This window comes from Silurus meridionalis, chromosome 12, assembly GCF_014805685.1.
Source record: "Silurus meridionalis isolate SWU-2019-XX chromosome 12, ASM1480568v1, whole genome shotgun sequence".
NCBI lineage: Eukaryota > Metazoa > Chordata > Actinopteri > Siluriformes > Siluridae > Silurus > Silurus meridionalis.
In genome coordinates, this window is record NC_060895.1 from 22785438 (window position 1) to 22810034 (window position 24597).

Sequence of the window (24597 nt, forward strand, 5' to 3'; positions counted from 1 at the left end):
CTTCATTCTCTACCATCTCTGCGCCATCAATTCCTCCATCCCCTAGCACTACTTTATCGATTCCTAATCCCCCAAATGAATTTCTCCATCCCCTACCCCTGCTCCATGGACTTCTCTGTCCCATACCACTCCTCCATGGACTTTTCTATTCCCATTCAACATTTTCCATGGACTCCTCCATTCTATTTATTATAGCAAAGCTTTAAATGTCAGACCTCAGAGCTCCAGTCCTCTGAGATGTTTCAGTGGTATATAGACAATAATCAGTATGGTGGTAATAATGTTTTGGCTCATTTGGTGTATTAAATCCATAAACACGTGTTTTTTTCGAACATATTTTCTGTCCCTCCGTGAATCCCTTTGCTGCAACAAACATCCCAAAGTGTGCAACTCTTAGCCTCTTAGCTCGACAAATCCTGCACTGAACACACAGGCATGCTTTAATATATCTCTGTACATGGCTATATAATTTTCTCTAGTTACAGTACAGCAAACTCCTCGTCATAAAATCTCCTCTCCCCCGGTGCTTCATGTCAGCGGGAGCCATGTTTTTTTGTGCTTTTTTTACCAAAATCGCAGTGCAAAAAACAAAATCTTACAACGACGAAACAAAACAAAAAATGGATGGATGAAGAATTCCATGAACTCTCTGTATGGCACCACAGCTTGCCAAAAATTATTTCAATTCAATTTCAATTTCAATTCACATATAATACAAACGAAGAAGAATTGAAGGAAGTGAGCAAACGGAATCCGGCTTGCATAGTGATGCAATAACGTTTTTTTTTTTTTTTTTACGAATTTCTTTTTTGTATATATTTACAGGAAAATTTGTGCCCCTCCCCCCTCCAGTTTACTAAAGGACTCGAAACAAGATTCATCCTAGTTTTTTCTTCTTCTTCTTCTTCTTCTTCTTGGAGATGAATGACTGTCAGTATTGAAGTGTTTGAAAGTGTTTCATTTTGCTCTTCGAAAAAAGGACAGGAGAAAACATAAAAAATCTACATGGCGGGACTGTCTGTCTTTACATCACATTTACAATAACGTCGATTCCGTCTTCACCTTCTGCGGGATCGGTTCTTCCATATGACGCCATGTGCGAGTCTGTTTCATCCGGTGTAAGAGCGGATCTCCGAGGCAATTCCAGGGTGGGGAAAAATGTTTTCTTTTTTCTTAAATTTTTAAATACCAGCCTTTATTCAACAGCATCTCACTCTGTCAGAAACACAAAACAAACCCAGTTAGATAGATGGATAAATGAATAAAATAAACGGACGGACAGACAGACATATATTCTTGATTGATTTATGCTAATCTTTTTGTTTGTGGGTAAGGTAGGTAGGTAGGTAGGTAGGTATTATATTATTGATTGATTTTTGATAATCTTTTTGGGTGATTTTGAGTGGGTAAGATACCGTAATTTCCGGACTATTAAGCGCACCCAAATATAAGCCGCTCCCACTGAATTTGACAAAGATTTTTATTTTGAACATAAATAAGCCGCACCTGTCTATAAGCCGCCTACACTGAAACTAATGAACTTTACACAGGCTTTAATGAAAGACAGTGTCTGTAACACGGTGTAACGGGTAAAATATGTTGTGGCTCCTTTAAGAGCAGAGTGGCATTTTGGGAATAACCTGCCGCCGCATTTTTCCGGTATTACTGCATGTGTGCAAGACCGAGGAATATGTCCTTATTATTTTCTGATGCTCATTTCTAAGTTTCTTTGACTAACCTGTAACGCTGTTGCCAAGAAAAATAAAAAAACACGAGTTTTGGAAACCTGTCTGTGCTTATATGATTTCTGTTGCAACTGGAGTTAGCGAGCTCTCCCTTCACCCTGATACAACGCGTTACAACGGCTTGTATCTAAACAGTAGCCGACCAAGAAAGTCATTGTTTACTGTCTTCCTCCTTCCTTTCACAACTATTTCTCTCGAGAGTTTTTCTTTTGGCATCGTCATGCGTTTAAAAATCACTACCGGTGGAAGTTTTTTCTCCCGATACCGTGCAGCTCAGAACACAGGTGATTTGCGGTTTTTCGTTTTCGTTTGGAAATTTAATTGGTCTAATGTTATGTCGCTCAGTTTTTTGGCTTGAAGTTTGTAAAACCGGGAAAAACCCAGGAAAAATCCATAAATTAGCCGTTGTTGTTGTGGGAAAAAAGTAGCGGCTTATAGTCCGAAAAATACGGTAGGTAGGTAGGTAGGTAGGTAGGTAGGTAAATAGGTAGGTAGGTATTATATTATCGATTGATTTTTGCTTATCTTTTTCTAAGTAGCGTCCACTGTCCAGGACTCTATATATGCTATATAAAGCGATCCCTAACGGAGCGAGCCTTTTATTAAAAATCTGATGTGATTTGTTACTGTGATGTAATATAGAAAGAAATATTATAAAGGTGATGTACAGAGTGAATTATAGAGACTTACATAAATCTCCGGAGTACTGTCCCTGGCCATTGTTCCCGATGTAGCCGGACTCGCTGTGCTCGGTGTTGGAGCGCTGGTGCTGACCTCGTGACCCGTCTCCTTTACGAGGGCCCGTCGATCCTTTAGAGGACGTGGTTCCAGATGAACTGTGACCCCCTGGGGATGGGAACGATGGTTTGCTATAGGGCGGCATGGCCTCTTCTGGACAACAACATGCATACAGAAAACAAAAAAAAGGAAAAAAAAATTACGTCATGAGAAACAAGTAAAATCACCAGGCTCTTCATGCAACACCAGCAGGAGACCTTGTTAGACTTGTTACCAGAAGCTGAAGAAGCCAGCCATGACTACTGACTTCATCTGACCTTTAAAGAGCTTGCTCTTAATGATCTCAGAGACGACTGAGGAGGCTGGTCCATGTGTGTGAAATGATTACAACACATCTGCTCTGTGCCTCCAATTTTGCCTGCAGCTGGAGGCAAGAAGTTAGTCTACAGGCCCTTTGTCCTCACAGCAGGCTCGCTAATTGAACACCGGGGTCACATCTGGAGTTGACGATCTCCCAGCGATCATACTTAGGTAGAAAGTTTGAATTTTTTCGCCCTGAACATTGACGACTCGCTCATAACTCGCTCGATTAGCTCCAGGCTCTGAACCCTACACAACGCAGAAAAACTGATGGCGCTCCTAGAAAAAAACTCAAGCAGAACGATGGCATCAATTGTGCAGCCGTGACGTTTGAATAGATCCGAGTCTCCGACGAACAATGGCGAGAATTTGAATCATTGACAATGGCAATTATTCTGTTCATTATTTTGTTCTTAATGGAGATGTAGAAATTCGTAAATCACGAGTTTTGACATTTCCAGCTTTCGTTTTCAGGGAAGTTCAAAAGAAAACTTTTATAGTCTGTTTAAACCAAACTAAGTTTTCTAGTGTTTAGTGTTAGACTCTGTCTGAGCCCTGTCTGGGCTCTATCTGGGCACTGTTTGAGCTCTGTGTCTGGGCTCACTGGACTCTGTCCAAGCCCTGTCTGGGCTCTATCTGGGTAATGTTTGAGCTCTGTCTGGGCTCTCTGGACTCTGTCTGAGCCCTGTCTGGGCTTTATTTGGGCACTGATTGAGCTCTGTCTGGGCTCTCTGGACTCTGTCTGATCCCTGTCTCGGCTCACCTGGGCACTGCCTGAGCTCTGTTGGGGCCCTTTTTTAGGGCTTCATCTTGGGCCTTTTTAAAGCCACTCAGGTTTTTACACCTTCCCATTTTTCCTGTCTCTGACAAGTCAACTATGTGACTCCCCACTTCCTACAATTAAAGCTTTTGCCATTATGTTTTCATCCAAAATGTTGACAAAAACAAAATTTAGGGATTCTTAGATAAATTTCATGTCTACACAGTAAAATCTTATCAGCTTCAATAGAAATTTATTTTTATTGCTGCAATAACGGAACCTATAACGCACTTTTTTCTGCAGACGTTTCACGGCTTTACATGTGCAGAATGTAGCGTTTAAAAATCTAATTTCTGTTTATACCTGAAGAAGGACCGTTCCTCTGTGCTCTCCTGGCCTCGTCTGCTCTCTCCATATAGCCGAGTCTTTCTTGCCCGTGTCTGTGGCGCTCCAGAGATGTACGGGTCTGCCTCTCCAGAGAGCTCTTCACCTCGTCCCGGCCCCCCAAATACTGCCTCTCGAGAGACGCGGCCTTGCGTTCGCCAGGGCTGCCCATGTTACCTGCGCTCCTCTGGCCCTGGACGCGCAGACCCTGGCACGGTGGTGGCTCTGGAGGTGGAGGTAGGTCTGATATAACACACACACACAGTACAGCAATAGCAGGGTGTTAGCATGCACACTTTACAAGTTTAACCAAAAGCAGTGCCAGGTATTTAAGCTTATCTGGGTGGCCATTTTGTTGAAATTAACTTCAAATTAAGTTTTTTTTCATCTCTGTTTTATGAAATGATGGCATGAGGTTACTAGCACTGTAAATAAACTGAGAAATAATGAGCACACTCACATTTTACACACCAAAAATCTAAGTCAATGAGTTTGAATATATACTATATTATGTTTATTTATGTTTATTTATCACTTAAAATCTGTTCCTTTGACGCTTTAGTGAACTTTATGTTTACCGTTTTTTGCTGAAGCCCTACAATTATCTCATCTTATACAACTTGAGAGTTAGGCTATGAAATTTTATAGGTTAAGGACTTTAGACTTTATCAGAAGGTCATGAGTTCAAATCCCAGCACCACCAAGATGCCACAGTCAGGGTTGGTTAAGGACAATGGATTTTTTCAGAAGGTCATGAGTTCAGATCCCTCTTTGTGGTGCTGGGATTTTAACCTACAAAATTCTGATGAAGTCCAATGTCCTTAACCAATAAGATGCCACAGATGGTTTAAACTTTGGTATCTGGTTTAATCTCATAGTTAGGATTGGGGTAAGGCAATAAAACCCAATAAAATAAACAAACAAATAAATTAATACATGTAAAAAACTGATCAGAATTCTCCAAAAATATACTGTTAATCATAAAGTTGTAAAAAGAAATATTTTATAAATTTTATTTCTCATATCTTGAGTAAATAAGAGTTTCAGAAAATAAATATTGGAAAAACAAACCTATTTGTTAAAAAAAAAAAAAGTTTTATTCCAGTGGGTTATTAAAAAAAATGTTTTTGATTTCCAAGCTGAATTCCAATAAAGATGCTAGACTATCTTGATTTTCTTCCCAAATCAGCAGCATTAAAAAATAATAATATAATAATAAAGATATTTTTTAGATCTATAAACACATTTACAGAATATACTCCTGGATATATACTTTCCCCAGTATTCAGCAACTAAACTAGTAAACATGTTTCATTTATTCTCTAATAATAAAGAATTGAAATTTGGAACACCACTTCTTCTCCTGCACAGTGTTTAACTTTTGCATTTAGCATCATTCCAGGCTACACTGCTGAGTCAAACCCTGCAAAAGTGGTTCGATGTCACGTCTTACCATCAGCACTAGCGTCCCGGCGGTGCACAGCCGTACCTGCTCCTCTGTTTTTGCGAGTGGGCCGTGCTGCCCGTTGGTGTCCGAGGCTGTGACTCCCCATAGTGCTGCCGTCTGTAGAGAAGGGACTGGCAGGACGATTTCTCAGAGCCAGGCATTGATCTGTAGGAGGAGAACAGAACCGGGGTTCGAATTGTGACGTTTTTATGTAAGGTCTAATGTTATACATGAAGAGCCATGAGCAAGAGTTTGTTCAGCAAGAATCAGAAAAATGAGAACTATCAGGATCAATCGCCATCCTTGATAGTTCGTAGCAAGAGGGAACAATAAACAAAAACAAGAAAATACATGGCGCTTTTAAGAAGATGAAATGGACGTCATGGAAGAAGTGATTATCATCAGGGCGGCCATTGTCAAGAGCCAAGTCAAGCAGCTACGAAAAGAATAGCAAACCAATCCCATTTAATGTCCAATTTTGTTAATGTCACCCACTTGTGCCATGCTCATCTCCCAGAGGTCAGCTTTAAACACACTTCAGATATGACTGCAGCATTAATCAGTGTGTTAGTACCATCACCAATTCACTAGGCACGAATCGGAAAAATTTCAAACCCATAGCAGAGCGATGAATCGAAGCAACAGCCAGTGAGGAAAGACAAGGAAGACAGAGCTGTCTTTATGAAATGGATCAAATCCGGGCATTTCCCTCCACCACAGACAGACAGACAAACCTCTCTTGGTGAGGCTGGTGCCATCCAGGCGGTAGCCTGCTTTATCGGCAGCGGCTGCCAGCGCACGGGCAAAGCTGCAGTGGGTAAACAGGGAGCCGTCGGAGGAGCTCCCCGCACTGGACCTGTGGCTGGAAAAGGGCCGGTCATCTTCCTCCGATGCCGAGCCCCACCCGTTCACCATGGAGCCTACAAGCAGCAGCCGCAATGAACACGTTTATCATACTTACTCACTTTTTCCAGGAATGGAGAAACAGAGTCTGAGCGTGTGAACACTGGCCAGTTCTGAGTCAAAATCAAGAATTTTATTCATACTGTATGTACCAAAAGTAATGGTTGCTCAAATACATGTTGCTAAATAGTTTGTAGACCAAAGGTCATCACTCATCAACTGGTAAATCATCCTGTAACAGCTCTTCTGTTGATTTTCCTTCGTTCAAGCAGATTCATTGATATCATTTAATACCTAAAAACATCTGCTGGAATTCAGAAGCTCCTGTAGCTACAGGACTAGAGACATTATTTCAGATAGAGAGAGAGTTTCATGAAAATCTATATATGTTTTTATGCTTATCGGTTTGATTAGTAAACTGCTGTAATGGGTTGCTTAATCAAAACATTAAAAAATAGACAGACATTTGCATTTATTTTATGGAGTTTCGTCTATAATATTTTCTGTACGATAAAATCTTGAAGCATTATGTTACGAGGTGAGGTAGCAGGTCAGTACAATTACATGTATACAGTAATCCCCCGATTATTGTGATTCTTACGTTCCAAAAGCGCCCGCGATAAAACGCAAAACCGTAAAAACGGACGCCACCCCAAAAATTATACAAAACAGTACTGTATTGTATTAACATTTAACTTCATTTTATAATTAATAATTATATTTTTATAAATAACCGTTATTATTTCAACATAAAATTCCATAAAAACAATTCACTATAAGTGTTTTGGTCTATCGTGCTCTCCGCAAGAGACCTGGAAAATCAGCCAAACTTATTAGTTATGTGGCAAACGCAATTCCGTGATAAACCAGGGGAGGCGCCAGATTCAAACTGCGGTAAAGCGTGGGATTACCGTATATGTTTGTATATAAACACAGTAGGTGTGGTAAGACATAAAAGTTAACGTTGTGATGCATTGATTTAAAAAGTGTGCGTCGGATACAATATGGCACTTGTATCGAGAAACATCGTATTATTATTATATTTACTATATTTGCATCGGTAAAAAAACCCTATTTTTAATTATTTATATATATAATTATTAGTAGATGCGCTACACATTTATTATTTTTAAAAGTGACCAATAATTCGTGACCAATATTTTGATTAATTGTCGCTAAGCTGTTTCTCGAGCACGTTCTCTCAGCACCGCTGCTGCTACGTGAATATGACGTATCACAACACTATGGAGACTGAGGCGTGTCCTGAGAGTCACATAGAATACAGATTAACATGGCAGAGGTAGAGCTGTGTCTTCCTGGATACAGAACAGAAAAATAACGTCTGCTTTTATTTAATCTTTTTTTTTGCACTGTTTGTCAAAGGGCCATGCGTTATAAGTCAGAAGGCGATTAAGTAAATTGATGATTTATTTGTACTGTAATAAATTGCAGAGCATCATATTTTTTTGTTGAATCAGATTGCACTGCATCGTAATCGATGTAATAGGGGTGAAACGTATCAAATTGCATCGGTAGCTGATTCGTGTGTATCGCTGGCTACGCATTGGCCTCAGTTATGGAGATGCACATCGTTAATACACAGTATATACCTACATCTCAAGATAATCAGACTAAACTAATCCAATTCTGAGTTTGATTAAAGAGTAAATGACCAAACGATCCTATTTGGAACTATCACTATCTAAACTGACTCATCCCCCAGTGAACATTTTTCATTCAATGGGTGCAACAATCTTATATTTAAACCCAAAATCCAACTCAGGAAGGAAAATTGGCACAAGCGGACAAGCAACAGCACACCAGCCTATTTTCTAGAAGCTAAAACAAATAAGACTTCTAAAGTGAGATTATATATATTTTTGGAGCATATAAGCATATATATATATATATATATATATATATATATATATATATATATATATATATATATATATATACAATTTAATATATTATCTTTATCATTTCGTACAAAATCCTTTTTGGAAATAGCGCAAAGGAGAACATTGTTTAGAAAATTGCACCAGCACTAAGAAAAGGGGGGAAAAAAAAGCTTTCTTGTCCTTTCTGAAAGCTAAATCACCTCCTGTCTCTGCTCTGAAACGACACATAGCTTTGTTTCGCTACCAAAAAAAACCCATCATTGCTTCCCCTGAGCCCATCTTTCAACAAAGCAACAGTGAATTTAATGAATGAGGTGTGGTGCCAAAGTGTGCTGTACCGAGGCCCTACGCTACTCCACATCAGAAGGACAGACTCCACAGAAAAAAAAAAAAAAACTCACACAGACAGAGTGCAGCCCGATGAAAGCCCACACTCCACTAACACACCCTCCGAGAGGATGTCATGACTAATAGAGATTCAGCTAAATGCATTTCCGAAGTACTGTGTCGCACTCGTTTCTGTTAGAGTGGAAACGAGGTTAGAGTCTGAAAACAACAGCAGCAAACAGAAACAGAAACAAATCGACTGCTAATGGAACATTTGGAACGTTATTTCTAAAACGTTTCCTCACAAATATGGCAAGACGGAATTACTGATACCACCCCGAAGTTATTTTCCAATAAAGGCCTTACTATACGATTGATATTCCCATTAATAACACCTAACCAGAAGATTGATATAGGCTTTTCACACATCCTATGCAGTCTGGTAATAACACCTCCACTCTTCTGGGACCATATTCAACCAGATTTTGGAGTAGGTTTGCAGAAATATCTGTTCATACAGCCACAAGGGTGTCAGTAAAACCAGGTACTGATGTATGAGTTATACATTACATTCCCATACAGTACATTAATGATTTTCAAAAAATATGTATAAGTGAGAAACATTTCATCCAACGATTCAGAAGCATTGCTTTCACATCCCGGCAATGCATGGTTAATATCTTGAGCTCGGCTAAGCCGTGTTATCTGGGTCATAAAAGCCATCCAGCACCTCGCTACTACTAAATCTGATTTATACCGGCTCTTGCCCGTCGTATGCATATCGTTAAGCATCGTAATTATTCTCCTCGATGAGCCGACGTATCCGGTCGCTTTTGGGTCACGCGACCTTGTTTATGTGAGCGTGGTCAAGCGCAGCAGTTTGGGAGACGCTACAAAGCTCGTAAAGCGCAGGCGCCACAGGATTCCTCAGACGGAACCGAGCACATTCGAGGCCGCTCGTGCAAATTCACCTTTTTATGAATGACACGAAGGTGGCAAATGAAAAAATCAGAATTGGGTTTATTGCCCAAGTGTGTTAACACACAAGGAATTTGGTTCCAGCTGTTAGTGACTCTCAAAAGTACAGACATAAATAAAACTATTTGGCTTGGACTATACAAGACAAAACAGACAAACAAGTATGAGTATTAAATAGGATTGAATAATATAAAAAGTATTTTATAGTATACATTTTCTTTTTATAATACATAGCAAATCAATATCGAGGAATTGAAAATAACCAAAGTGTGTCATAGTGCAGTATGTCTTTCGGCTGCTCCCGTTAGGGGGCGCCACAGCGGATCATCCGTCTCCATACCACCCTGTCCTCTACATCTGCCTCTTTCACACCAACTACCTGCATGTCTTCCCTCACCACATCCATAAACCTCCTACTTGGCCTTCCTCTTTTCCTCCTTCCTGGTGTCTCCATCCTCAGCATTCTCCTACCGATATACCCCATGTCCCTCCTCTGCACATGTCCAAACCATCTCAATCTCACCTTCCTCACCTTGTCTCCAAAAGTATAGAACAATAAAACAGAACTATAGTGTGTCATATTATAGCTCTAAAATAGTCAAATTAAATAGTAAAATCGATCATTTAAACCATGCTGTACCACAATAAGTGTGAGAACCATGTAAAAACCTTGCTCAAGGGCCCCAAGCGATACTGAGGCTTGACCCTTCAATACATATTTCAGAGCCTTAACCACTGAGCCACCTCCCTGAGTAATATTATATAGGTAGGGAGCTCAGTTGCTTTTGGACGTCTGATTAGAAGATCACAAGTTCAAATCCCACCACCGCTAAGCTGCCATTGCTGCTGTACCTTAGCAAAAACATATTGTAACGTAAGCTAGCATAAAGCTATAGCGAATTATACGAAATAGCTCTACTTTGCATTCCCCTGATGAAACAATTTCTCAAATCCTATTGTTTATCCGTACACACGTTTATTCCCTTTTTTCCCTCAGCAGAAGCATGTTTCCAACACCTTTACCAGAAAAGAAAAGTAGCTGTGATCTCTTTCTCCGTCTGTCAGGAGCAGTGGGAGTGAGGCAGCCTGGCGCAGAGATAAAAGGAAATAGTGGTGTTTGCAGAATAACACAGTGGCAGGGAGATGCAGTAGATTAGGTCGAGGCCTTCACCTTCTATTCCACTAAATATATCAGCACAGAGGGGTGTCAAAGCTAGCAAAGCTACCGCTCCATCACAAGAGCTCGTAGCTCCACCGAGCTCTCCAGCTCAAGCTCACAATTTCTCTGTCTTTTTTTCTATCCCTCTCCCCATTTACATAGCACTCATGCATTCTTTCTTTCACACTCCCTGACACTCTCTCTATACCTTCACCTTTCTTAGTGTTTCATTCCATTCTTCATTTTTAAAAATCTGATATCCGCACTCTGATCTTGGGAGGTGTTCCCTGATATCAAATACCTCAGACAAAAGGGTAACAGTCCGGAAAATTACATACACCAAGGCAAGGAAAAAAATGCACGAGGTGTGTCAGCCATTTTGACAAAATGTATATATATATTTCACGTTTTTTTTTTTTTTAACCCTCTTTTTCCTGTGATCAGAGACTCTTTGTTTCCAGTCCCCTCCACGATGTCATACCCTTCACGTGTCCACTATGACAGACGGCTCATAAAACCTTTTCAATGCGCCGTAAAAATGGAAATGGCTCTTTCTAGATGGAACGGGGAAAAAAAAAAATAAAATGATGATCGGTTTCTTTTTTTTGTTCAGGGTGCCAATATAAATGTTAAAATGTAGTTCCAGTTTCTCTTTCTTTCTTTTGCTTGATTTCTCTCTCTCTCTTTTTCTCACTTTCATTACCGTCCTGTTTTTTTTCTCTCTCTCTGTCTTCCACCCAATTTCATAACCTTTTTTAAAATTCATGGACTTTTCTGCTTTATCTCTTCTCAATTAATTTTACTTCGCTAATGCTCGGCCCTGAACAACTTCCAGAACAAACTCAATTTAAAATCGAATGCTCGTTTGCGAGGTGAGCTTATATATATATAATTATATACACACTATATTTCCACCTGGTCATAAGTACGGTATGTGGTTTCTGAGCTTTGCTTCCACATTTAGTCCCAATGTGCTCTTATAATTCTCTCCACTCTTCTGGGAAGATGTTCCACTAGATTTTGGAATGAGCTTATGGATATTTGTGTTTATCATCCACAAGGGAATTACGAAAGGCAGGTACTGATGTAGGTGAGGAGACCTGGGGTGCAGTAAGCGTTCACATTCATCCCGAAGATGTTCAGTAGTGATGAGATCAGAGCTCTATAGCACTCAAGATCTTCTTCTCCAAAGCATGTAAACCAGATCTCCAAGGAGCTCAATTTGTGCACAGGGGCATAGCCATGCTGGAAAGGTTTTGGGTTTTCAAGTTCAAGTGAAATATTTATTACAGCGCCATCTAAAGACGTCCTGTACGATTTACATTTACATTTACATTTGTGGCATTTGGCAGACACCCTTATCCAGAGCGACTTACAGGGCTTTGCTCAAGGGCCCAGCAGTGGCAGCTTGGTGGTGGTGGGATTTGAACCTGTGATATTCAGATCCAAAGCCCAATGCCTTAACCACTGAGCTACCACCTCCCTCCACGATTGAGTGCCTCCAGTTTTGTGGTAACAGTTTGGAAAAGAACCACATGTAGCAGGAAAGGTCAGGTGAGCCAATACTTTTGGAAATATAGTGTGTGCATTCACAAAGATGATTTTGTTGGATTTAACCCGATTTCAGGAAATAGGGAAAAAAAAGTAAATTTCCAATTAAATGCTACATGTTAATAAATATGCTCAAATATTCTTACACATCTTTCTGGTAAACATTGCTAAAGCACCCAGAAAGCGATAAGATGAAATTTGTCGCTTTTAGATTCGGAATCATTGGCGAGCTGTTATTTCCGTTGTTTTTATCTCTGACCCGCATGTGGGTTGGAGCTGAAATTTGATCTGCGGTTGGATAAGGGTCCTGTGATCTCCCTCACAGAAGGAGCTGATGCATAATGGACTTTTTTTTTCTCCCACCTAAATCTGAAGGTCAGTTAGATTTTTCTCTTTTGTCCAAATTCATGCTGGAGTCCAGCAAAGGAATTGTACTGAATTAAACTGCTTAAAATTGGGAAAAGATGGCAGTGATAAAAAAACAAATTAAACAGTTATGCCTCTGGTGGAGTGAGACTGTGAGCTACTGCCACTTTTATAACAGGATAAGCATGTGCGCTTAAACAGGATTTTACAAACGCCATTACATCATAGTTTACCTGTAGATTATAGTATTTTATTAACTTATTATTATGTACTATAGTAAAATAATAATATACCAAAATCTAAACAGTATTGTATGTGTGTAATAAAACTATAATATAGTAATTATATATTAAAATCGCAATATAGTACCATAGCACCCTAAAATAGATCCATCGTATTGTTATATACTGTAGGTGCAACATGCTGTAGTGAAACCATGGCAGACCTCTATAGTATACTGTAGTGTAATAACACTATAGTATTACAATATAGGAAAACCACAGTGTGCCGTACTAAAGCCATACTATAGTAGGATCATAGTACACCATAGTATAATGCAATGCTGTTCCACTGCAGACCACTGAACACTAGAGAAGCCGAAAACTGCACTATAGTATTCATATAGTAATGTCATAGTGTCAGAAAAAAGCATAAACATATCCTGTATTATCACAAATTTATGATTTATGGATTTACATACTATATATACTTTTACCGTACAACAATGCACAGCATTATATACTGTATACCACACAGTATAGTATAGTATGGGTATAGTAAAGTATAGTGTAGTGCAGTATACTACTGTATAGTGTAAAGTATAATATACCCACGTAATACTACTGTAAAATACTTTAGTACAACTGCAGTATTGAATTTGACAAACAAAGTATTAAACAGTAGTTATACCATAAAACAGTAGTTATAGTGTATCCAGTACTGTATTAATATTTGACTTTATTTTATAATTAATTAATTATATTTTTATTAATACATTTCATTCTTTCAACAACTCCATAAAAACATCCCCTATACGTTTTTGGTTGATTACTATATATATATATATATATATATATATATATATATATATATATATATATATATAGTATATATATAGTATGTAAATTGTAGTGCAGTATACTAAACTATACCGTGTGTTAGTCTATCATAAATGTAGATACTGATATATATACTGTATATATATATATTGTCAGTATTCACATATATTACACAATCAGTATTGTGTAATATGCAGTGGTGCTACTTTATATATACAATAAAACATTACACATACATGTATGATAGACTAACACACGGTATAGTTTAGTATACTGCACTACAATTCACATACTATACAATACTGTTATGTACTGCACTATACTATTGTATAGTATTGTATAATGCAGTATTTGGGTATTATGTACATATATTGTATACACAGTATATATAATATACAACATAATACTGCGCTGCACCATACTGCACTACAGTGTGTGGTAACGTACAGTGCATTACAGTATGTAGCAGAATTGTATTGTATAGTACATTGTAAAGTGATATACTGCTGTATACTGTATATTACAGTATGTTATTGTATAGTGCACTAAATTGCACTGTAATGTAGTACAGTACTATAAAACACTGCACTTTACTATACTATATCATTTCATTCCATTCCATTTCATATACCTACTCATATTGTATCGTATCGTCTGTTTGGTCTTGTATAGTCCATGTATTGTGGTATTTATGTCTGTACTTTCACCAACAGCTGGAACCAGATTCCTTGTGTGTGTCAAAACACTTGGCCAATAAACCTGATTCTGATTCTATACTATGAGTCACAAGTGTTATACTTCACTTCACTGTGATTTTTATGCCATGTAATGGCATTTTGCCACATAATATTCAAACAATGAAAACTGTTGCTACACACTTCTGTGCTGTCATTAAGGGTTTACTTTCCTCGAATATTCCAACTGTTGTGAAACTCTCTCTGCATCACAGCATCACGGAGCAGACGGTGACCCTCACCTGTTACCGAGCTGTCTAAGTTGTCCATGCTGGATCCCGGTGTGGTCTCCATGCCCCGGAGCGGCGGTGGTGACATCTCATAACCTTCATCCTCCTCGTCCTCCTCCTCCTCCTCCTCATCTTCGTCAGGGAGATCTGTCTCAATGTCAGACATGAGGGTGCTGGACATGTAGCCCACAGGAGGAGCAGGGGCCTGAGGTGGAAACGAGCCTCCCTGCATGTGCCTGTGGAAAATTAAACACATCAGCAAACACACACACACACACACACACACACACATCAAGCTAAGCTCAGACATTTCCATATTTGAGTGGGGGCTCAGACAGGATGTCAGCCAGAGACAAAAGGTGTCAAGAGACGCAGTGAGATGAATGGGAAACATGTTGAGGAGGAGGTATCTGTCATTGCAAATGTGCAATTCCTGGAACACTCTACGTCAAGCTTTAGACGAATCGGGACAATTCGGCTAATTCAACGTCGCCACGTTCTGCATGCTAACACAACGACCCCGCTAATTGCAGCTGAGGAGGACACAATACCGAGCTCCGCAGGCATTCCACGCACCGTAGCTGTCACCTTCTAAACAGCCAGGTCTGCTGACAGGCCCAGCGCGCACGTGTTAGTGTGTACGCGAGCGTCAATGTGAGCATCCTTCCTGATGCCTGGATTTGGATATAATAATGGGCTCTTCCCTGTTGTCAAAGATTTACTTGAAGCGACGTAGTCATTACTCAAGTTACATGACATTTCCTTCTTGACGAGTAGAGCCTGTTCCCCGTGAGGGAGTGCAGAAATGAACATGTGCCAGTTCTCATAACTGAGTTACAGGATGACGCATGTGGCTCATTTGCTTTGCATGAAAGCCAGAAAAGAAGGAATAGTTCCTCTGCTCTTGCCGGCATGCACCAGCGGACGCGTTAAACAGGGCTTTAGCATTAATTCAGGCCCTTTTCTTTTTTTTCCTTCAGGTCTAAAGAAAAAACTCGAACCAGAGCATTTTGTGATTAATTGGTTTTGCCAGGAAGTTAAATGTTGTGGTCATGTGGCTGGGTGAGATTTATATTTATACATCTAAAGAACTTTTTTATATAAATTACAGTCTGCAATGAGTTTATATTTCATTTCAGCATGCTATTCCTATCTATACTGTACAGGGAGAGAGGGGAAAAAATAAAAGAAGGAAAGAAGGAAGGAAAGTGGATTCAATACATACACAACATACATAAAAGAATCAATGGAGATTGAAGTGAAAATAAAAACAAGGAGGAAAATGAATTAAGAAAAAAACAACAATGTGGAAAGACATAAAAGAGCAAGTAAGTAAATTAGACAGGAGGAAAGAAGGAAAGAAAAACAAAGAGAACTTGAAAGAGAACAAATAGGACAGAAAGAAGAACAGGAAAAATGACTTAAAAGGAAAGAACAGACTTTTTTTAAGAAATGTGAAGAATCGGAATAATAAAAAAAACATGAAAACCTGATAGAAAGAAGATAAGAAAATTATGGGAAAGAAAGAAAGAAAATCAAATGATAGAAAGAAAGAAAGAAAGAAAGAAAGAAAGAAAGAAAGAAAGAAAAAGAAAGAAAGAAAGAAAGAAAGAAAGAAAGAAAGAAAGAAAGAAAGAAAGAAAGAAAGAAAGAAAAAGCTAGAAAGAAAATCAAATGATAGAAAGAAAGAAAGAAAGAAAGAAAGAAAGAAAGAAAGAAAGAAAGAAAGAAAGAAAGAAGAACAAAAGAAAGAAAGTAAGAAAAAGAAAATCAAATGATAGAAAGAAAGAAAGAAAGAAAGAAAAAAGAAAGAAAGAAAGAGAGAAAGAAAGAAAGAAAGAAAGAAAGAAAGAATATCAAATGATAGAAAGAAAGAAAGAAAGAAAGAAAGAAAGAAAGAAAGAAAGAAAGAAAGAAAGAAAGAAAGAAAGAAAGAAAGAAAGAAAGAAAAGAAAATCAAATGATAGAAAGAAAGAAAGAAAGAAAGAAAGAAAGAGAAAGAAAGAAAGAAAGAAAGAATATCAAATGATAGAAAGAAAGAAAGAAAGAAAGAAAGAAAGAAAGAAAGAAAGAAAGAAAGAAAGAAAGAAAGAAAGAAAGAAAGAAAGAAAGAAAGAAAATCAAATGATAGAAAGAAAGAAAGAAAGAAAGAAAGAAAGAAAGAAGAAAGAAAGAATATCAAATGATAGAAAGAAAGAAAGAAAGAAAGAAAGAAAGAAAGAAAGAAAGAAAGAAAGAAAGAAAGAAAGAAAGAAAGAAAGAAAGAAAGAAAGAAAAAGAAATCAAATGATGGAAAGCGATGGGGAAATAAATGGAGGAAAATAAAGGATGGAAAAAGAAAATAAAGGATGGAAAAAGAAAATAAAGGATGGAAAAAGAAAACAAAGGATGTTCAGGAGGTTTTATGCTGATTTTCTGTAACACTGAGGTGAAACCATTAGGATCTATTCTGTTGCAGGTTGTGGAGAAAAACCCAGACGCATCCCATGATGCTCCTCACCACGTTTGCTTGGCCATGTCCAGCTGGTACTGGCGGGCGAGCTCGTCCAGATGTGTATGCAGCATGGGCTGCGTCTCGTCTCGAGGGGACGGAGTTAGCGTGGCCGTGGACTGCTTCCCGAACGACATGGCTGCAGGAGATGAAGCCACGCCCCTGATGGGCGGAGTTGGTACACGCTCCTCCTCTTCCTCCAGCTCATCCTCCAGCCCCTGGTGCAGGTATGTCTGTACGGCCAGAGGGTGTCCCCACCCATCACTGTCATAACTACACACACACACACACACACACACACACACACACACACACACACACACACACACACACACACACACACACACAATGTATTTCTATAAATATTTGGACGGGATTAGTTAATTTATACATTCTATCCTTTTTTATCAATCCTTTACTTATGCATTCTTTCTGTCATTCTTTCTTTCATAAAGTTTAAATTTTTTTGTGCATGACTTTATTCATTTATTTATTTATTCCTTTCTTTCTTCTTTGTTGTAGTCTTTTCTTCATTCCTTCATGCATTCCTTTAATCCTGCATTAATTCCTTTCATCCTTCATTCATTTCTTCACCAATCCCCACAGTCATTCTTTTTTATTCCTCCTTCATTTATTCATTCCTTTCATGATTCAGTCATTCATTTCTTCATATCCATTCTTTCCTTTCGTCATTTATAATTTTAGTTTATTCCTCTCATTGTTCTTTCCTTCCTTTATTTTCTCAATCCTTCCTTTGTTCATTTCCTCCTTTCTCAGCCGTTCTTCGTTCGTTTATTCCTTTATCGATTCCCACAATCATTTCTTTATTTAATTGTTTCCATTCCTCCTTTATTTATTCATTCCTTTCATCATCTATTTATATCCTTTATCCATTCTTTCCTTTCTTTCTTTATTCGTTCCATCTGCTATTCATTCTTTTCATTCTTCTCTTTACTTTTGGCATTCGTTCATTCTACATATCCCTAAACCATTTTTTTTCTTCCTTCATCTTTCCTTCATGTTCTTTGCCATTTCCCCCTTTAACTCTTCACTCCTTCCTTTGCTCACTTCGTCCGTTCGTCATTCTTTTATTCCTGTCTAGAGGTGGGTTTTTTGTTGCCAAAACCTGGCAACCCTCTGCACCATTTCCACCAAGAGAACTGATTTATTCATTCAGTTCAACAGCAGAGTAAAACTCTTGGCTGCTTGACGTGCACTACACAGGCTGATATTTCCATATTACAATCGAGTCCATGCCATTTCCAGTCGTTTCTTTCTCTCCCAGAAGAACGAGTGCGTCCCGGCTTTCCTGGTGCTCGGCTCCTCTACGCTGTGCTAATACACATCATAAAGCCAAACACTCATTAAAAGAATTTGTCAGTGCGCAGCCCAGAGGACAGGAGACAGTTTTAATCTGAAGCCGTTAAAGACACGACTGAGATTTACAGCGCAGAAGAGTTCCTCATTTGCCAGATAGCCTATTAAGCCGGATGACTCTCCGAGATGGGAATTAATGGGGTCGAAAGGCGAGCGCACATCTCGAGCAAGAGACTGAAGTGCTAAACCCATCCTGAAACACCGCTACTCAAACCCCAACGTCTCTGAACGCTCTCGAGGGAGAGGTTGAGTTTATGATATGCGATTCTAAATCTTAAAAAAATAGCAAACAATCTTGCACATTTCAGGTTCCAAAATTTTCAAGCTGTGACTTTCGGTTCCTTCAGAATAAATTCCCATTTCAGTCGATACGAGAAACAAAGTAACAGATGAAGAACGTCATGTTTTCCAAACCAATGCGGTTCTAACACAGTTTGACTGAGGGTGCCAATATTTTTGAGCTCCGAACGTCATTCTGAGTGTTGCTAAAGAGGAAAGAGGAACTCTCTGGGCCGTACCCTCCTCCGTCGTGGTGCTCGGTGCTGAAGTGCTCCAGCTCGGTGCCTGGTAGAGGATGGATGGGAGGAGGTGGGAGAGGGACGTTCGCCCAGTTGGAGCCGTTGGTCTTCGCGGATTTGGTTCCTACTTTGGTCTTTTTCTTCTTCCCTCCTTTTCCACCTAAAGACAAGCAGGAGAAAAGTGGAAGTAGAAAACGTCAGAACTTTTAGTTTCTTTCAGTTCATCTCCGCAGTTTATCTGCACCTCAAAGCATTCTGTCACAACACCACTCCTGAGACAGGAGGTACAGCTCCTCTCCTCTCATCTCCTGTCTGCTCTCATCCTGTCCTCACTCATCCTCTCCTCTCCTTTTCCCCTTTGTCCTCTCTTCTCTGTCCCTGTTCTCACATCCTCTCTTTTTTCCTTTAGTGCTCTCTTCCTTCTATGTTCTTATTTATCCTCTTGTTTCTTTCAGTGCTCTCTTCTTTTCCTCAGTCCTCTCCTCTCCTCCTCTCCTCTCTCTCTGTCCTCACTCACCCTCTCCTCTCCTATTTCTCTGTCCTCGCTCATCCTCTCCTCTTCTGCTCCCTTTACTCTATGCACTCTACTCCTCTTTTCTTCTGCTATACTTTCATCTTCTCACATTTCCTCTCTCCTTCTCCACTCTCTTTTCATCTCATCATCACCCTCACTTTTATATCCTCTAATTTTCTCTTCTTTTATCTCTTCTTCTTCCTCTCTCTCCTCCTCCTCTTTCTCTTCTGTCCTCTCTTCTCCTCTTGTTTTTCCCTAACCCTCATTCCCCTTCCTTTCACCCTCCTCTCCTCTCCTCTCCTCTCCTCCTTTCCTCTCCTCTCTCCTCTCCTCTCCTCCTCTCCTCTCCTCTCCTCCTCTCCTCTCTTCTCCTCTCCTCTCCTCCCTTTCCTCTCCTCTCTCCTCTCTCTCCTCCTCCTCTCCTCTCCTTCTTCCCCCTCCTCACCTCCCCTTTCTCCTCTCCTCTCCTCTCTTCTGCTCTCCTCTCCTCTCCTCTCCTTTTTCCCCCCTCATTACCTCCCCTTTCTCCTCTTATCTCCTCTCATCTCCTCTCTTCTCCTCTCCTCTCCTCCTAGTTTCAAGTAGTTTTTATATAAAAAAAGAGTGTGAAATGCAAAAAAAAAAACAGTGCACCAGCCCTTCATCTGACCTTTTCTCTGACTACAGCACTGATAAACTGTTTCACAATACGACAACCTGTCAAGACGCGGTTTAAAATAACGCTTGCTCCCTGGGAGACCGATCAGAACCCGAGAACTAAACAGATTGTAATGTGAACGCTTGGACGTCCAGATCTGGAGCTGCAGCACTGGCAGGATTGATCAGGCGGAATGATTAACGCGCTACACCCGAGCTCTTAACTCTGCATGTTCCTCCTCCTGTGGCTCTACTCGAGCGTAAAATAGCTTTTCCTGATGTAGCCAAATCGCAACGCGGCACGGCCACGGACCACGCTGGAATCTGTCATCTTCTGCCTTTCTTCTTCGAGAGCGATCTATATTTTGTGCTCGGCGGCTAAAAACGGTTGCTTTTTTTTCCCCCACTGCACGCTGCGGTTTTGTGCTCAGACGTTTCGTACCACGCCAGAACTCGGGTTAGAAATGAAATCTTAAAAAAAAAAAAAACAAAGAAAATGTATATATGAATTATAAATGAGGTTTCAATGTAGATACTTTTTTTGACGTTTAATCGACAGTAATGCAGAAAAACTTAGGGTTATAAATGTGTTATGTTTTTTTCATCACTTCAAGCTTAAATCTGCATAATATATAATGGCAAACGTATTGGGACACCCGATTGGTCAGTCCAGCCATGTGTGGTTCCTCACCCAAACTGTTACCACAAAGTTGAAGGCACATGATTGTATAAGACTCCTAAACTAGGAGACCCAAATCTGTTCCAGCATGACAATGCCTCTGTGTTACAGGAAGATCTGCTGCTATAATGCTCCTCACATCACCTACATCAGGACCTGACTTTACCAACACTCTTTCTGCTGAATGAATCTCCACAAACAATCTCCAACATCTAGAACATCTTCTCAGAAGAGTGGAGTTTAATATAAGAGCAAATGGTGACTAAATGTGGAATGCTCCAGCTCGATTTGTGTGGAGATTGTGGACCTTCAAAGGGAAGTTCCCAACTCCGTGGAGAAACCTTGAGAGGAACCAGACGCAAAAGAGAATCCCTCCTCATCAGGGTGGCACCAAATGTCAATTTCTGTTAAGTGATGGAGATAAAACCTGTGGTCCTAAACCATTGTAGACTGCTGACATTAATTACAGCCCAAATCCATCCTCTGTATTTTCGTGGAACCCCCAGGCTGTGATGTGAGTGTTGATCATTGGGTGCCTATACTTTTGCTTGTGTAGTGTAATATTTCTTTAGACTTTTGCTTAAATACTTTTCTCACGCCTGGAGAGAGTAACAAGAAGCGAGATGGAGAGATCAAATCCGGAGCGGGTAAAATCCGATTTCTCATGCGGTGATGTGATGTGAGGTGATCTGAGGAGATGTTTGGGTCGTATCCTGTTCCAGAACGATGGTGTCCGAGAGAGCGGAGTTCCACGTTGACTGAGCGATTTTGTTCCACTGGCGTCCGGGGGTTGAGCCGGAGGTGTCAAACGAAGACGAATAAAGCTTTCGAGCAATAAAAAATAGCAACAGGCCGAAGGCACTAGTGACCGCGGTGAAGGAGGAAGAGGAGAAGAAGTGGGGGGAAGTAATTGAGTTTCCTAATCGTTCCTAATCTTCCGCTTCGGCCAATAAATGGAGAGATGGCGTGATCGCTCAATCACTGCCTCGCTTCCTCTGTCCACATCTCTCTCCCTCGCTCTCTCTCTCTGGTGAACATCAATATTGTGAACAGCACACTGCTGAGGAGCTCAGCCCCGGCCTGAAATTACAGCCGGTGCTGGCAGGAAGCGAATAAACTGAGAATGAAGCCTTTTCCGAAGCCAAACACCAGGCTGCGACTCAAAGGGGCAGTGTTTGGAAATGAAGGACGGATCTTTAGTTCGTCTGCGAGCGCAAAGTTGAGTTTTATTAGCCGAGCTGAATCGAGACGGAGGCTCTCAGGAGCGATGTGTCAAAACACTTCGTTTTGTGCGTCTGAAGCGTTTGAACAGAGAATTTCATGCATTTCAACAAGGAAGGGCTTGTGAGGAGAACGTGCCACGTATTCAACCATCAGCTCTATTCAGCAGCTCTGAGTTTTCACCTCACCTTTCATTTCCCTGCCTTTCTCTCTCTCGGCTCTTTCAACAAATCCGTGACTCACGCTTTCAAATCCTTGGCCTACTTACTGAGTTTCCTGAAAAAAAAAGTACTTTTGTTTGCCTATGAATACTTACTTGATTCGTTTAGAGAAAAATAAGGACAAAAGAAAGTAGCTGAGATGCGGAACTCGATTTTCTCTGCTCCATTACACACTGGAAATTTGTGGGAGGAGTTAAATATATATATTAAAAAAATTTAAAAATATTAAAATTTGATAAGATTGAGATGTTTGAGAGATCCATTCAGACACAAGCATGTGAGTAAAGTCAGGTACTGATGTAGGTGAGGTGAGAAGACCTGGGGTGCAGTCAGCATTCACATTCACTGTTCAATAGGGTTGAGGGTCAGCGCTCTATTGCAGGAGATCTTCCACTCCATCCCATGTAGAGCAGATCTTCATGGAGCAGGCTTTGTGCATTGTGATGCTGGAACAGGTTTGGGTCTCCAAGTTCAAGTGAAAGGAAAATGTCATGCTTCCACTTGAATAGACTTGGATAACAATTAGGTTCCTCTAACTTTGTGGAAACAGAATGATTGGAAAAATCAGGTGTCCCAGGTGAACTTTTCTCCATATAGTGAATATACAGTTATTTTTTCAATGTAGCAATGATTATGTTAGAAATAATGCTGAATAAAAAAATCGACTTTTCTTGACCTGCACTATGTTCTTACATCAATAGAATTACCTAAAGTTCAACAAACTGCTCTGTTTATCTTAATGTATAGTCTCTAAGCATGGGTAAGCACGATTACTACTCGAAGAATTTATACTAATCTGTCTGATTCAAGATGACATGAGAAAGAAACCTTGAGAGGAACCAGATTTTAAAGACTTTTTCAGGGTTTTGGCAAAAGAAAACAATTAGATTTGATTTGTCGCATATACACTGGAGTCAGAGTGCAAGGTCAGCCATAATACATTGCCCCCCAGAGCACAGAAGAACAAGGGCCTTGCTCAAGGGCCCCAAAGTAGCAGGGGCTTCAACCCAAAATCCAGAACCTCAACTCTTGAGCCACCAGTGCAGTCTAAGTTGGATAAAACACTTGCATTTGCATTTACAGCATTTGGCTGATGCTCTTATCCCCAGTTTTCGCAGTTACACGGCTGAGCAGTTGAGGGTTGAGGGCCTTGCTCAAGGGCCCAGCAGTAGTAACTTGGTGGTGCTGGGATTTCAACCCATGACCTTCTGATCAGAAGTCCAACATCGTAGAAATATAGGAATGGGACAGGTTTTTGTTTAGATTCTCTTCCTCGTGTGATTTCAGGAAGTTCAGGAAGTTTTTAAAAACATTTTTATTTTAAAAGGTGAACTTTTTGCCTGCACTTCTGCATTCACTCTAACATGCATGTGGTTACGGTATCACCGCCTTGGATCACTAAGATGCTTTTTGCACCTTACTGTCTCTATACTTGTACTCATTTACGGCATTTGGTGGATGCCCTTATCCAGAGCGACTTACAGTTCACTCATTCATTCATCTGAGCAGCGAAAGGGTTAAGGGCCTTGCTCAGGGGCCCAGAAGTAGCCGCTTGGTGTGGCTAGGATTTGAACTCATGACCTTCAGATCCAAAGTCCAATGCCTTAAACACTAAGCTCCAGATAAACTCATCCAAAAATATTCTTTCTTCTAATGAATATTCAGCCTCAGAGAAACAGCGAACTCTATGTGCCCAGTTGCTCCACGGTGCATTTCTTATCGAAACGTAATCCGAAGTATCTGCAATTAAAATTTCGTTCGTTACGAGTTTGTAGAGATCTCCTAATTATTTGAGATAGCAAGGTAAAACTGTCCCGAGGCGAACAAATCGAGTGCATGTGTTAGCTCAGGAAACAACCGAGAGCAACTTGGCCTGTGGCCTCGCTCTTTGTAAATGCAAATGTACGCCTCGGCTATCCGCTCAATCTTGTCGTTTTTCAACCCAGTAGCTCTCTCTCTCTCTCTCTCTCTCTCTCTCTCACACACGTTTTTCTTTCTAAACCATCGGAAAGTGAAACAGGAGGTAGAGATATCATGGCCGCTCAGACTTCCACAGTAAATGGACAAATTGTACTTCCTGAGGCGCAAAAAAACGCTCTCGATCCCGCCGAGCGTAACGACACACAGAGCTGCATTTCCTCTACTCCCTCTACTCCTTTTCATCCAATTTCATAGAAAAGCATTTATTTAAAAATACCACCAAACCACCAAGATCATAATATTACGGAGTGTAAAATGATGCATCTTGGATTTGTTTCGATGGCTGTTGTTCATGATCTTGAGATTGATCCATATTCAA

The 24597-nt window shown here is 40.1% G+C and overlaps 1 protein-coding gene across 1 annotated transcript in view; it reads right to left on the reverse strand.

Moving 5' to 3' along the window:
• Nucleotides 1-769: 769 nt before the first annotated feature.
• Nucleotides 770-24597, reverse strand: part of robo2 (roundabout, axon guidance receptor, homolog 2 (Drosophila)) — a 509120-nt gene continuing 485292 nt past the window's right edge. Inside the window, 8 exon segments of the mRNA XM_046862541.1 lie at nucleotides 770-1215; nucleotides 2436-2636; nucleotides 3967-4230; nucleotides 5441-5599; nucleotides 6169-6354; nucleotides 14654-14877; nucleotides 17142-17405; nucleotides 19028-19187. Of these exon segments, the coding sequence (XP_046718497.1) occupies nucleotides 1214-1215; nucleotides 2436-2636; nucleotides 3967-4230; nucleotides 5441-5599; nucleotides 6169-6354; nucleotides 14654-14877; nucleotides 17142-17405; nucleotides 19028-19187 (1460 nt within the window). The 3' untranslated portion in view covers nucleotides 770-1213.